This window comes from Mastomys coucha, unplaced genomic scaffold (genome assembly GCF_008632895.1).
Source record: "Mastomys coucha isolate ucsf_1 unplaced genomic scaffold, UCSF_Mcou_1 pScaffold23, whole genome shotgun sequence".
In the NCBI taxonomy this organism is placed as follows: domain Eukaryota; kingdom Metazoa; phylum Chordata; class Mammalia; order Rodentia; family Muridae; genus Mastomys; species Mastomys coucha.
This window is the reverse complement of record NW_022196906.1, coordinates 14,601,124-14,616,264: the sequence shown is the minus strand read 5'-3', so window position 1 is coordinate 14,616,264 and position 15,141 is coordinate 14,601,124. Positions and strand designations below refer to the sequence as shown.

The window sequence follows — 15,141 nt, the reverse complement described above, 5'->3', positions numbered from 1 at the left end:
CCCCCCCCAGCACTTCAGGTCTCTGCGAGGCTAGGTGCATCCTCTCCCACTGAGGCCAGATAAGACAGTCCAGCTAGAAGAACATATCCCATGTACAGGCAACATCTTTTGGAATAGCCACCATTCCAGTTGTTTGGGACCCATATGAAGACCAAGCTGCACATCTGTTACATATATGTGGGGAGGCCTAGGTCCAGCCTGTGTATGTTCTTTGGTTGGTGGTTCAGACTCTGAGCCCAAGGTTAGTTGACTCTGTTGGTCTTCCTGTGGAGTTCCTATCCCCTTTGGAGCCCTGATGCATATTATTGACAGAAAAAATGCAACATCTCACTCATTCATCCTTTTTCTTTTAAAATTATGCTTGGGAGGGGTTGAGATCAGGGGGCAACTTGGGAGAGTTAGTTTTCTCCTTCTACCCTGCAGGACTCTGGGATTGAACAGCATTCACCAGACTTGGCGGTGAACCTTTTTATCTACTGAGCCATCTTGGTGGCCCTACTTTTTTATTTCTGGTGGGAATACACCCTTTATTTTAAATTTTTACTGAGAAATTGAAAGCAATGGTTAATCTTGTTAGTGCCCTTTGGTGACCCTTTGCTGCGGAGAGTTTCTCAGTGTCTCTCATGCCTTGTGGAGTGTCTGTCCCACATGCTTTTGTTGCCTTATTCTTCTGATCGCTGGGCCTTACATCAAGCCAGCAAACAGCATACCACCTACTGGTCTATCCAAGAACGGATAGAACGGGAGGCAGGCAGATTTCTGAGTTCGAGGCCAGCCTGGTCTACAGAGTGAGTTCCAGGACAGCCAGGGCTACACAGAGAAACCCTGTCTTGAAAAAACAAAAAAACAAAAAACAAAAAGCAAACAAAAAAAAGAAGGGATTATCACAAATGCCAGCTCCATACCCAGCTGCTCATCATATTCCAGATCATGAATTTCCCATTATAGCAGGATAAAGGATGCCTCCAGTGGTATAAATAAGACAAGGTGGCTGCTAATGAAGTTTAAAGCTTAGGCCTTTTGGTGGGGCAGTCTCCTAGCTAGCTTATCTAACTTAACCCAACTACAACCCATCTGTACCTCTGAGCTCTGGTGTGGTTATTGTCTGTTCCTCTCCATGCCCATTCTCAATGACTGCTTTCTTCTCTCTGGGACATTCTGTCTGCCTGGAAGTTCCACCCCCCTATTTCCTGCCCAGCTCCAGGCCCTCAGATCGTCATTATAACCAACCAGCAGCAAGATAACCTCTGATACATTTCCAGATTGCCTTTAGGGAGATGTAGAAGGACAAATATTTGCAAAATAGAAAACAGGGTGATGGGGCATTGAAATGACAATACCAAAATATTGCCAGCACATAGCTCTCAATTCACAATTGAAAATACAGAGACACACCTTCACACAATGTAAAGAAAGCTTACTCCAACATCCCATAAACCTGGCATGGACATTAAGGCCCAAGCCAGTGTTGAATCAGATCTGGGCCTTCTGATGAATTATAGCTGTAGGAACAATGTAGTCCCGTTCAGGAGCTCCTTGGGTCTGGTGTGTGAATAGCAATGTGAGCTTGTGTGCTGTGGGAGGATACTGCTGCACTATGAACATGATGCAGCTCAGTAAGCTGCTGCTGCTTTTCATACCTTAGTCTTAATTTCTTTAATGAAGTGCAGGAACTAGCACACTTGTTCCACCTTTATATTGTCCGGAGGAGCATTGAATTCAGTGGTCAACCAGCCGTCCTATTATCACATGTATTTGAAATTACTGACCATTTGCTAAGCATGTTCTCCTTTGCTAACTCTAATATTATATTCAGTTTTGTTTTGAGACAAGACTCAGGCTGGCCTTGAATTCCCAGTGTAGCTGAGGATGACCTTACGCTCGTGGACTTCCTGTTTCCACCTCCTAAATGCTGGGATTTCAGGTCCATATCAGCTGTATGTATGTTACTCACATCACCACATTCTGTATATACCTGTCCTCTTTATAATAGCATCTTTGGCTTGGCCTGGGGCCCCAGTCAGCAGCATATCTATTTCTTTTTGCTTATCTTCCCATGTTTTCCATATTGAAACTTCCCAGTGTACAGTGTTCACATGAGTCTGTTTCTCACTTGGTACCTCCCTCTATCATCAGGTTCCTGAGTGAAATGTACAGTATAACAGTCCCCTTATTTCCAGGAGAGACTTTTTAAATAAATGTGTTTTAAAATCATTTAGTTATTTGTGTGTTTTGTGAATATATGCATGTGTAGTTTTGTGTGTTTAGATACACATGTGGAACTCAGAAGTCAACATCTAAGTCTTCTGCCTATCTTAACTCTTTTTTTTATTTTGTTTTGTTTTGTTTTTTCGAGACAGGGTTTCTCTGTGTAGCCCTGGCTGTCCTGGAACTCACTCTGTAGATCAGGCTGGCCTCGAACTCAGAAATCTGCCTGCCTCTGCCTCACCCAGCCTCTCTCAATTTTTTTTAAATGTTTTTTTTTTTAAGAATTTTTTTAAAAATTAATTTTATGTGTGTGAGTACACTGTAGCTGTCTTCAGACACACCAGAAGAGGGCATTGGATCCCATCACAGATGGTTGTGAGCCACCATGTGGTTGCTGGGAACTGAACTCAGGACCTCTGGAAGAGCAGTCAGCCTTAACCACTGAGGGCCATCGTCCCAGCCCTTTCTCAATGTTTTATTGTCCCATAGTCACCTTATTTCTTCCATACAGACTAATTGATCATGAATAGTCTACTGGAATATAAATGTGGGAGCAATTAATGTATTTAGTTCTGTGTTAATAGGATGTGCCATAAGCACAAAGCCTCTAGTATTGACACTCAGTGTGTTTTGTCAAAATCGTATCATACGTGCCAGCTCACACCTTAAAATTACCTTGAAGTCACTCAGTGGCAAAGGAGACTAAGCCTTGGTCTGCTTTCCCCTCTGTGCTGAGTTTGTCTAGCTTGAGCGTGCAGAGGTCTTGGTCATGTGATTACCACTGCTGTGAGTTCATTTGTGCATGTACCCTAGTTTGTCTGGGAAGCACATTCATTGGAGTCATTTGTGGCTTCTGGCTCTTTCTACTCCATCTTCCTTGATGATTCCTGATCCTTGAATGGAAAGGGGTGATAGAGATGCCTCATTGGGTTGAGCACTCTGACCAGTTGTGGGTCTTTATGCTGATTGCCATCTTCTGCAGGAAGTCTCTCTAATGAAGATTTAGAGATGTACTAATCTATTAGTATAGTGATAAGTTACTAGGAGTTTTTTTTTTTAACACTATGTCTATTTAGCAGAATAACAGTGGTAGGTTTCCCCCTAGGGTCTAAATCCTACCTAGCCATGGCTTCTTGGCTCTAATAATACTAGGTATAGGTTCACGGTTTCTCGGAATGGGTTCAATTTGTGCAGAGAGCCTTAACTCCAATCAGAAAGTATTCCCATGACATTTGTGCCAGTTTTACATCGGTGGGCATATCTTTCCAGGTTGGTTGTTATTGCAGAGTTCATAGCTGGATGACTGGAGATTCCTTTTATCCCTTAGTAGCTAGTGTGCATAACATTTAGCACTGTACAAGCTAGCCAGTAGGGGTGAAGCTTCCAGCTTAATACCAGCTTGGTTTCTTACATGTTCTGTGGCTAAAGTTTGTGGTGTCTTCAGTAGGAGGGTCTTGTTCTCAAGTTCTGGAGGGTAAGCAAGAGCAATGGCCATAGTCTTTAATGTTTGGAGATCTGTGCAGCACCACTGGCCAACAGATCCAGAAGTAGTTCATTCCTGGCTCTGAACTTTTTATGCGTTAGCCTGTGGTATCCGGTAGAGGCATTGCTGTCAGGTTGTAGGTTAATTCTGCTTAACTCCTTTTTATAAAAGTATGAATTTTAGGAAGGTAAGATTCCATATAATACTTTCAAAAGCCTTTAGTGTTGTCTTTTCCATATTCCGTCTTCTATTCTGCCCATCTGCTCCACTTCATTTAACCCATACTGTCGGAGTATTTATTTTTGTCCTTTGTGATGTAATAGTTAGCTTTTTTTAAAAAGATTTATTTATTTATTATATATAAGTACACTGTAGCTGTCTTCAGACATCCCAGAAGAGGGCATCAGATCTCATTACAGATGGTTGTGAGCCACCATGTGGTTGCTGGGATTTGAACTCAGGCCCTTTGGAAGAGCAGTCAGTGCTCTTAACCACTGAGCCATCTCTCCAGCCCAATAGTTAGCTTTTAATTGTCAACTTGTCAGCATAAAATCATCTGGGAAGAATCTCAGTAAGGAACTGTGTAAATCAGATTTGCCTGTGAGCGTGTGAGTGGGGGCATTGCCTTGATTGATAATTCCTATAGGAAGGTCCAACTTGTTGAGGGTGCCTCCGTTTCCTGGTTTTGAACTCTGAAACATATAAGACAGGAGAAAGCAAGCTGAGTATGAGAGAGTATGAAAGCAAGGAGCTGTTCGTTCCTCTGCCCTTGATTCCCAGTGTGATGTAAGCAGCTGCTTGAGTTCATGCCTAGACTTCCGTCAGTGATGGACTGTGGTTTCTAGTAGTAACCCAAGTAAAACCATTATCCCCTTAAGTTGCTTTTGGTTAAGATTGCTTAGTTCATGATTAGGTGGTGGCAGCATACCCTTTAATCCCAGCACTTAGGAGGCAGAGGCAGAGGCAGAGGCAGAGGCAGAGGCAGAGGCAGAGGCAGAGGCAGAGGCAGAGGCAGAGGCAGAGGCAGAGGCAGAGGCAGAGGCAGAGGCAGAGGCAGAGGCAGAGGCAGAGGCAGAGGCAGCCTGATCTACAGAGTAAGTTTCAGGATAGCCAAAGCTGCACAGAGAAACCAAATCAAACAATACAAACAAACAAGATTTTTAGTTCAGGCAGGTGGGTGACTCTGTGCAAAAACCCTTGTCTTCTAAGTCTTGTAACCTGAGTTTGATCTCTGGAATCCACAGGGGAAGGAGAGAACAAGTTCTTGGAAATTGTCATCTAACATTAACTTTGCATGCCTACACATAGAGACAAAATAACAAATATTTTTAAAAATCTTTAGTACTTACTGAATGAATAGTAGGCTTTTATCTGCCCACAGGGGAAAGAGAGATAGTACCATCCCAGCTGCATCCTACTATCTGCATATTTCTTATAGAGAACATTCAAGGATATTCCAAAATTATGTTTTAATAACCGTCATTCTCAGCACTTAACATTGGCCAAATAGCCACAGGTACATAATTCTAACACTGCAGAAGCCGAGAGAAGGGTGGGAAGTTCAAGGCTACTCTAGGCTGTCAGGATCCTGTTTTGAAAATGTTGCCTTCGATTTAGAGGTATCTGGTCTTGAGTATTAAAAGCAAAGTGGAGTGTCTGGTTATGAGTTGGATTCCAGACCCTTGCCATAAGTCTAATGGTACTCTTCCTAGATGTATGGATTTGGTTTTATTTTTTGTTCAGTTTGCAAGGCTGGCTTTAACCTCACCGTGTAGCCAGGAATGACCTTGAACTTATCCTCTTACCACTATCCTCAGAAGGATTACAGATGTGTTTTGTCATATGTCATATGCTTTCCAGTTAGAATTATAAACCAGTGGGAGCTAAGTCATCTTTTGTATCTGCATAGCCCAGGTGGCAAGTGTTAGCATTCTTAATTGCTGTTTAAGTTATTGAGTTGTGCTGGGTAGTGGTGGCGCATGCCTTTAATTCCAGCACTTGGGAGGCAGAGGCAGATGGATTTCTGAGTTTGAGGCCAGCCTAGTCTACAGAGTGAGTTCCAGAACAGCCAAGGCTATACAGAGAAACCCTGTCTCAAAAGAGCCAAAAAAAAAAAAAAATGAGTTGTGCTAGAATAATGGCTCACCAGGTAAAAGTTCTTGCTGCTCTTCTAGAGGATCCAAGTTCAGTTTCCAGCATCCAAGTCAGACCACCAGTAATTCTAACTTCAAGGTATCTGATACCCTCTGACACAGGCACTTGGACACCTGTGGTGAGTGCACATGTGTATACACACACACACACACACACACACACACACACACACACCACTGAGTTACCAGGAATAAAGATGTACATTTATAATCTCAGCACCTGGGATGATCAAAAAGAGAAGGAGGGCCGGTAAGATGGCTCAGGCAGTAAAGGCGCTTGGTGCTAAGCATGCTGTCCTGAGGCCAGTCCTGAGGCCAGTCCTGGGCCCATAAGGGAGAAGGAGAGAACCAACTCTCACAAATTGCTCTCTGGTCCCTATGTGCCATGGAGCATGGGCACACACACACACATGCATACAGTAATAACGAAGCCTTTAAAAGGGTAATGAGCTGCTCAGTAGAGCATGTGCTGTGCAAGCTTGGTCAGAATTTAGTCTCTGGAACCACAGTTGAAAGAGAGAACCAGAGTTCGAGGCCAGCCTGGTCTACAGAATGAGTACCAGGACAGCCAGGACAACACAGAGAAACCCTGTCTCAGAAAAAAAGAAAAAAGAAAGAAAGAACCAGCTTTCCAAATTTTTTGCTTACTTTCTCCTTTATACCATTGGCATATGTATCTGTGCACACACACACACGTGCATACGTACACACGCTAAAATAATAGTAATAATAATAATAATAATAATAATAATAATAATAATAATGAAATATAGATATATAAAGGACTAGAGAGAAGACTCAGCAGCTAGCAGCTGAAGGTGCTTCCTTCCAAGTCTAACAGCTGGTGTTCGATCCCTGGAGCTCACAGTAAAAGGACAGACTATTTCTGGAAGTGTCCCTCAGCCTTGCATGTGTTTTGTTGTATACCTATTCCCACATCACACATCCCATACCACACATTGTTATTGTGGTTGTCGTTGTTGTCATCACTTTTAGACAAGAACAACTAAATTCATGTTGTTGGGGTGCAAGAGAGATGGCTCAGCAGTTAAGAACACTTGTTGCTCTTCCATAATTCCAGAAGATGGTGTTAATTTATTTCTCCCAGGTGTTTTCTTAAGTAGGAGACACATTAGATTAAATATCTTGGGAGCAGGGAGCTGTGGACTCTGAGGAGATTTTTTAGTCTTGTTTAGGCATGTGTTGGAATCCATGCTGTTGTCAAAACTGCAGTGCATAGTTGAGATGTGTATATTTGAGCTGAGGAGTTGGTTCAGGAGGTATGAACCTGCACTATACAAGCGTAAGAAGCTGGGGTCAAGTCCTCAATACCGGGGGCATAGTCATTTGTGTACTTGTAGCCCCAGTAGTTAGGTATGGAGGCTTGCCAAGGCTGCCGGCTGCTGGCTGCTGGCCTGACTGCATGTTAGTAAGGCCCTGTCTCAGTGGAATATGGTGGCAAGTCACAGAGCAGGACACCCAGGGTCTGTTAGCCTTTATGCACATGGCACATGCTTCCCCTCTTCCCATGGGAACAAAAGTATGTGTTCAGTTTTAATTATATCTTAGAGTCAGTGTTTTAATCTAATCTGTGGAATGAGGTGTGTGTAAGGTTTCTGGGTGAATTTATTGTATAGCTAATGAATTGTGTAAATTAGGCTACAATTTGGGTTCAATGAATAAATAATTGTCATTAAATTTTAACAAAAATATTTTTTATGTTTTTGGTTGTAAGCCTAGGATTTAATAGCTGAGCCATCTCTCTGGTCTCCAGAATTATTTTTTAATATAATGTTTAACAATGAAAGAATCAAAGGGGGGCTGGGGACATAACTTGGTAGAATGCTTTCCTAGCATTCACAAAACACTGGGTTTATTCAGCATTACCACACATGCTGTGCATGGTGGCACACATTTATGTTAATTCCAGTCCTTGAAATATGGAGGCCCGAGGATTAGATGTTCAAGGCCAGCCTTGGATACATAGTGAGTTTGAAGCCAGTGTAGGACATGATACCGTGTTTGTTTTGTTTTGCTTTAAGGCCTTTATTTACAGTACTCTGAAGACAGTGATCCCTGGTCTACAGAACAAGTTCCAATCTAGCCAGGGAAACACAAAAACCCTGTCTTGGGGCGGGGGGAGAAAAAGAAAAAATGTGAAAGGTAAATAAAAGCAAACTTGTGTGAAATTTAAACACTGAGAGGTAGGGCAGGAGCCCCAGGGCAAGTGCCAGTCACCCCAGGATCTAAGGGACCAGAGTGGGAGGAGCTGTGAGGGTGAGGCCAGCCCCAGCTATACAGTGAGATCTTGATTTAGGCAAGCACACAAACTCCTAAAACACAACACCTATGAAAAGATGGGTCTCTGGAAAGACCCGTAAGACAGGGGTTGAACAAGGCCTGGTTTTGCTCTAACCTCCCTTGCACCAGGAGGAAAAGGCATGTCTTTTGTGTTTAGTATTTTCTACCAAAACCTTGCTGAGGTTGCTCACTGCTTAAATTATGTTCTGAGATTCCACCCCTGCCAAAATACCCTTACTTTTAAGAACTACTTAAGGTAGTTCAGAGGTAGAACTCTTGTCTTCCACATATGAGATCCTGAGTTTTATCTCCCACATCTGCAAAACAGATTTAAATACTACCACCAACAAAAATCTACCTGGAAACAAAAAAATTATTTTGGGACCATAAAGATGGCTCAGTGTTTAGGAACACTGTGGATTCAAGCACTCGTGTCAAACCAGATGTTCAGCAAATGTGTAATTCCCGTCCTCAGGAGTATGGGGTCACGAGGTACAGCAAATGTGTAACTCTCGTCCTCAGGAGGATGGGGTCACGAGGTACTTGGGCTTTCCGCATAGCTGAGAAAACATGAACCCTGCGTTCAGGGAGAGACCCTGCCTTAAATGAACAGGTGGAGAAGGAGAGAGAAGGGCAGTGGACACCTTTTGGCCTCTATATATACACATACACACAAATAAATCAGAAAATAATGAGTTGTTTGTGTACGTACAATTTTACCACTTGTTAAAGATGAGAGCAAGTTTGCATACTAACAAAAGAAACCCTTACCTAGTCTAAAGGTCCTACATCACCATTTATCACTGGGTGATAAACGAGGAATCACTAGTGCTCTGTGGATATAGATGCTCTCCTGTTTTGTTCTGTTTTAGATTTTATGATTATCTTCTCTGTAGTGTATGGTGTGGGGAGAAGGGTGCACATGTCACCTCATGAGTGGAGCTCAGAAGACAGTTATAGAGGTGGCTCTCACCTTCCACATTTACATGGGTCCTGGAGACCAAACTCAAGTTTTCAGCATTACATTGTCTGGTGGCAGGTACCTTTATTTGCTTAGCCATCTTGCTAGCTCCCTGTTTGAGGGGTTTTGTTTTGTATCCCAGGGTAGCTTTGAACTTGCAGCAATTCCCTGAACTCAGTCTCTCGTGGGCTGGCATTATAAGTGTGCAACACCATACTTTGCTTTGACTGTAGATCTTTTTAGGGCAGTGATATGTATTGTGAATGTTGGTTATAATGATTAATTGAACACACACACACACACGCACACACACACACACATACACACACACACACACACACACACACACACACACACACACACATCCCTCCTTGCTCATTGTCTGCTGCAGGTATGGCATTTCTCAGTGAACCACAGTGTCACTAGGATTCATGTTTCAGGGAGTACTGTGCTTAGTGGCCTTGTGTGTTTCCTGCATGTAATCTATGTATTGCAGTTGACAGATAATGCCTATGTAGTTTATGTTAATTAGTGGTTGATATTACAGGAATGCTAACAGTTGTGTATAACAGGTGAGAGAGTGCCACTGTCCACTGAAATTCATCAGCTGCACTAAAGCAATGCTTGCCTCAGTGAAAGGAGTATTCATGCAGACTTCCGTGTTACAGGATGGCAGCTCCTGATTCATCCCATGGTGAGTTCTACTGATCCTGTTTCTCAGAACTCCTAAGGTTCCCCTAAAGTAGTACTGTATAGAGTAGCACAGTAGTCTGAGACAGAATTGTGGATTCTTTTACTGTTTTTATTTATTCTTCTCTCATATATTACATCCTGAATCCAAAAATAAGGAATGTGTCAAGAATTTGCATGTCATCCTTGCGTAGGGACCATGCTAATCTTCTCAGTTGTATTGTTACAATTTCAGTATATGTGCTGCTGAAGCCAGCAGAGATTCTTTTAAGTAGTCTTAAAAGGTAGTTCTCAGGAATAGAGAGTTGGCTCAGCTGTTAAAAACACTTGCTGCTCTTGAAACTCCAGTTCTGTTCCCAGCACCCAAACAGTGGCTCGCGACCACCTGCAACTCCAGTTCCAGGAACCTGATGCCTTCTTCTGACCTCGGCAAGCATTAGGTATACATGTGTTGCACAGACATATGTGCAGGCCAAACACTAATGCACATGTAGTCTGAAAACAAAGGGTAGTTCTCTGAGAAGATATACGGTAAATAACAGCTGTGCACATTCTGAGTTTGCTTGACCCTGTGCCAGTGAAGGGACCAAGTGTCTCATTGATTTCAAGCATTTCCAGGCAAGGGCCTAGTACTTGAAATGTACTCTAGGTTGTTCTTTTGTGGGTCCTGCCCCCCATGTGTTTGTGTCTCTGTGTGTGCTCATATGTATGTGCATACATGGTGTGTGCATGTGGAGGTCAGGTCTGTCTGTTTGTCTGTCTATCTTTCCTTCCTTCCTTCCTTCCTTCTGTTCTGAGAGAGAAGGGGGAAGTGAGGTGGGGAATACAATTTTTAGGAGTCCGTCCTCTCCTCCTATGTGGTTCTTTAGAACTGAACTTGGGTCAACAGGCTTGGTAGGAAGTGCCTTTACCCACTTGCTGGCCTACAGGGGTACTGCAAGAGGAAAGAAGTAGTCTTCAGTAGGAGTTTTATAATCATGACATATTTGTTTTAGATTTATTTTTTTACACATGAGTGTTATCTGGATGTTTGTTATGCATCATGGGTGTGCAGGGCCCACAGAAGCCAGAAGAGGGTGTCAGATCCCTAGGGCTAGACAGTTGTAAGATGCCTGTGCATGCTCAGATTGAATCTGGTCCTCTGGAAAAGAATTTAGTGCTCTTAGCCACTGAACCATCTTTCTATTCCCCAACATTTTTCTTTTTTGGGATAGGGCTCTATGTAGCCCATGGTGGCTTCGGATTTGTTTAGTAACAGTTGATGGCCTTGAATTTCTGATGCTCTTGCTTCCACTTCTTGAGCTGGGATGACAGATATGCATCACCACACCTGTTTTTATGCTGAGATGGAAGCTGGGGCTACATGCATGCTAGGCAAGTACTGTACTGAGCTACAGCCCCAGCCCTGATAAAGTGACATTTTCAGAGCATAAGCCTTCTTACTTGTGAACTGAACTTGTTATTAATAGTTATCCTGTCGGGCAGTGGTGGCACATGCCTTTAATCCCAGTACTTGGGAAACAGAGGCAGGTGGATTTCTGAGTTCGAGGCCAGCCTGGTCTACAGTGAGTTCCAGGACAGCCAGGGCTATACAGAGAAACCGTGTCTTGAAAAAACCAAAAAAAAAAAAAAAAAAAGTTATCCTAATAAGCAGCATGCCTTGCCATCCTTCTTTCAGGTTGTAGAGGGGGCAGGGCTGCTCTAGCATTCTGTGGTGTGTGGGGATTGGAAGAGCATGCAAATGTGTGTGTGAGAGAGGCAGGTAACAAGAGAGGGAGAGAGGGAGGAGAGGCATAGATTGAGAGACACAGAAAAAGAGAATAGGAGGGAGGTAGGGAGAGATCGCTATGGAGTTAGATTGATTACATAAGGCTTTTGGTATTTTTGTTTCATTTTGTTTTTTGAGACAAGGTTTCTCTGTGTAGCCCTGGCTGTCCTGGAACTCACTCTGTAGACCAGGGTGGCCTCGAACTCAGAAATCTGCCTGCCTCTGCCTCCTAAGTGCTGGGATTAAAGGCATGCGCCACCACCGCCCAGCTTTCCATAACGATTTTGTAATAGGCCAGAATGACTTCGGTGTCTTTGAATGAGAATTCTGGACAACTGAGTATTCATACCTCCCTCTTTTTTCATAAGGTCCTTCAGAGGACTCAGTCTGCCTTCAGGAAGAAAAAGTCTCAGCAGAAATGATGTTGGTTGATTGCCTGACAGATTATCAGGTAAAACATACATATGTGCACGTGCGCGCACACACACACACAAACACGCACACACACACACACACACACACACACACATTCAAAATGTCCTACCTATAGACAGTTTCCTTTGGATAAACTTATCTAGTACCCTGGATTTCCTGGGAGATAGAGCCTGTTTTAGTTTGCTTTCTGTTACTGTGGCAAACACCATTGCAACTTGGAGGGTAGAAAGGGTTCCTTTCAGTTTACAATTCTCAGATCATAATCCATCACTGAGGGAAGCCAAGACAGGAACTGAAGCAGAGAATGGTAGAATCTATTTACTGGCTTGTGCCCCTGGCTAGCTCAGCTACCTTTCTTATACATCCCAGCCCACTTTCCCAGGATGGTACTACCCACAGTAGGCTGGGTCTTTCTTCATCAATCAGAAATCAAGAAAATGCCCCACAGGCTATTCTGTGAGAGCAGCTCCTCAGTTGAGATTCCTTCTCAAACTCCAAGTTTGTGTCAAGCCAACAATATCTATGATAAGATATTTCCTGTTAAGTGACTTTGAAGCTTACAGTTAATTTTAGTTTTTCAGTAATAACCTGACTTTACATTCATGGTGTCAACTCTTGTTCTTGTATTATATTTGTGTTTTCCTGTGTGTGTGTGTATTCAGAGAACAATTTTCAGGATTCAACTCTCTCCTTGTGTCATGTGTGTCTGAGGATCACACTCAGGTGGTCAGCCATCTTGCTGACCCCTGGTCAACACTGCATGTTTCTTCCTTTGTTGAGTGCTCTGGTAGATGACAAGGCAGATGACTGTGTCCTTTTCCACAGACATTTATTTATGTTTGCTCGTTCATCACGTATTTTGGAAGCACTGGTCAGTGTGCTTAATACAGAGAAATACCACAATATTTTCTTGTGTACTGCTGGTATCAGTTGCTTTTTAGCAGTGGTATATGACTTGAGGAAATCAAGAGTGAGAATAGGGCTGGGGATGGAGCTTAGTGATAGAGTCCTGCCTAGCATGCTCATTCAAGGTTCTAGGGTACTAGGGAGATGGTTCAGTGGGTAAAGGGCTCGTCCAAATACAAGTGTCCAAATACAAGAGTTTTGATTCTCATCACCCATGTAAAACTTGGCATGGCTGCATATGTCTGTGATCTCGGGACTGTGGGTAGAGAGGGGTGGATGCTAGGCCTGGGCAGCTAGTCTAGCTGACACAGCAATTTCCAGGTTCAGTGAGGAACCCTGTCTCAGAAAAGAGGGTAAAGAATCAACTGAAAAAGAAATTCCAATATCACCCTTGAACTTCCATATGGACCTGTACAGTCAAGTGTTCTTACCACTACACATGTATATATATACACACACAGAGACATGCACAGACATAGGCACAGAGACATGTACAACACACACACAGATACACATACATACACACACAGACACACACAGAGACACATACACACACACAGACACAGACACATACACACAGACACACACAGACACAGACACATACAGACACACACACACACACACACACATACACACACACACACACGGTGTGTTCAAAGAGGAGTTAGTAAAGCTACCTAACCCTGGTGTTAGATAATCAGAAGCTGAGGAATTTTCTGTAGATGTTGGGTCCTATTTCCTCACTGCCCTCCATGTTCATTAAGAGTTCTTATTTGGCTCAAACAAACATGTCTGCAATATTTCAGGAGTCAGTGAGCTTTGAGGATGTGATTGTGGACTTCACCCAAGAGGAGTGGACCTCACTGAACCCAGATCAGAGGAACCTCTACAGAGAAGTGATGCTGGAGAACTTCCAGAACCTGGCCACAGTAGGTAGGGCTGCTATTGCTACCTGTAGCCAGGAGTGGTGATAGCAACCCTGAATAAGACAGTTCCATCCCTAACTCCATGTTGTTTTGTTTTGTTTTGTTTTGAGACAGGGGAATCTCAGTATAGCCTTCGCTAGCCTGGAACTTGAGATGTAAGACAGGCTGACCTCACACTCACAGACATTACCCTTGCTACTGCCTTCTGAATGCTGGGATTAAAGGTGTCTACTACCCTAAATGTGTTTTATTTTACCAGGGTGTTTTTTAAAAGTTCAAGGTTTCTTCATTTATATTTTTGCTGGGTGTCATGGCGCATGCCTTTAGTCTCAGCACTAAGGAGGCAGAGGCAGGCATATCTCTGAGTTTGAGACCTGCCTGGTATACAGAGTAACTTCCAGGACAGCCAGGGCTATACAGAGGGACCCTGTCTTAAAAACTGCCTCCCACCTCCCAAAAGAAAGTATATGTTTTTCCTCTCCACATTTGATAGGCTAAATCGGAAACTGAGAAATTGATTATCATTTCTGTGACAATAAGTTCTCTTGGAGTTTGAGAGATGGCTCAGTGGTTAAGAGACCTTGCTTTACCACTCTTAGGATGACCTGGATTGAGGAAAAAAGCTGGGCATGGTCTTGCATGCATGCGTGTAACCCCAGTGTAGAATTGAGGGGAGGCTTGATGGCTGTTAGCCTAGGTAACAAAATACAAGCCAAGCTTCCAGAAGAGACTGCCATAAAGAAGACAGAGAGTGATAGAGGATGGTGCCCAACACCCTCCTTTATCTTTTGCATGTGGGCATAGGCATGCACACTTGGGCACATGTGTGTATATACCACATATACATGTTCCACACACATAATACACACAAGTACATATATTTAATTAAAGAAGGGGTTGGGGAGATGTTGTGTTGGCATCCAGAGCCAACATGAAAAGAATAAAGAGTTCCTCTGGAAATAGGAGTAAGATAAGAAATAGATAAGAAGAGATTGAAGGAGATAAGAAGAGGTAGGCTAGCCATACTGTACCGTACCCACGTGGGAAAAGTAAAACATTAGACAACACGAGGTCTGGTCACTCAGTCATCTTGAATTTAATGGGATTTCCTTTGTTCCCGCAACAGGTAAAATACTTGGGGCAAAACCCTTCCCCCAAACTACGCCAGTGTCACAGTCCAATCAGTAACTTCCTTCTTCCTCAATGAAGGTGGAGCTTCTGAATGTAGCCGCTTCCGCAGCACTGTGTTACTGTCCGGGCTTTGGGGAGGGAGTCCACATTTCACCCCTTAAATATATCAAAACAAGAGG

The 15,141-nt window shown here is 43.3% G+C and overlaps 1 protein-coding gene and 1 non-coding gene across 2 annotated transcripts in view; one reads left to right on the top strand and one right to left on the bottom strand.

Annotated features, from left to right (window-relative positions):
• Positions 1 to 15,141, top strand: part of LOC116073342 (zinc finger protein 426) — a 27,493-nt gene that overhangs the window by 5,119 nt on the left and 7,233 nt on the right. Inside the window, exons 2-4 of the mRNA XM_031345182.1 lie at positions 9,679 to 9,800; positions 11,933 to 12,015; positions 13,712 to 13,838. Of these exons, the coding sequence (XP_031201042.1) occupies positions 9,776 to 9,800; positions 11,933 to 12,015; positions 13,712 to 13,838 (235 nt within the window). The 5' untranslated portion in view covers positions 9,679 to 9,775. The remainder of the gene's footprint in view (positions 1 to 9,678; positions 9,801 to 11,932; positions 12,016 to 13,711; positions 13,839 to 15,141) is intronic.
• Positions 9,946 to 10,054, bottom strand: LOC116074027. The gene has a single exon (XR_004112017.1). It is a non-coding gene; the product is annotated as a U6 spliceosomal RNA (small nuclear RNA).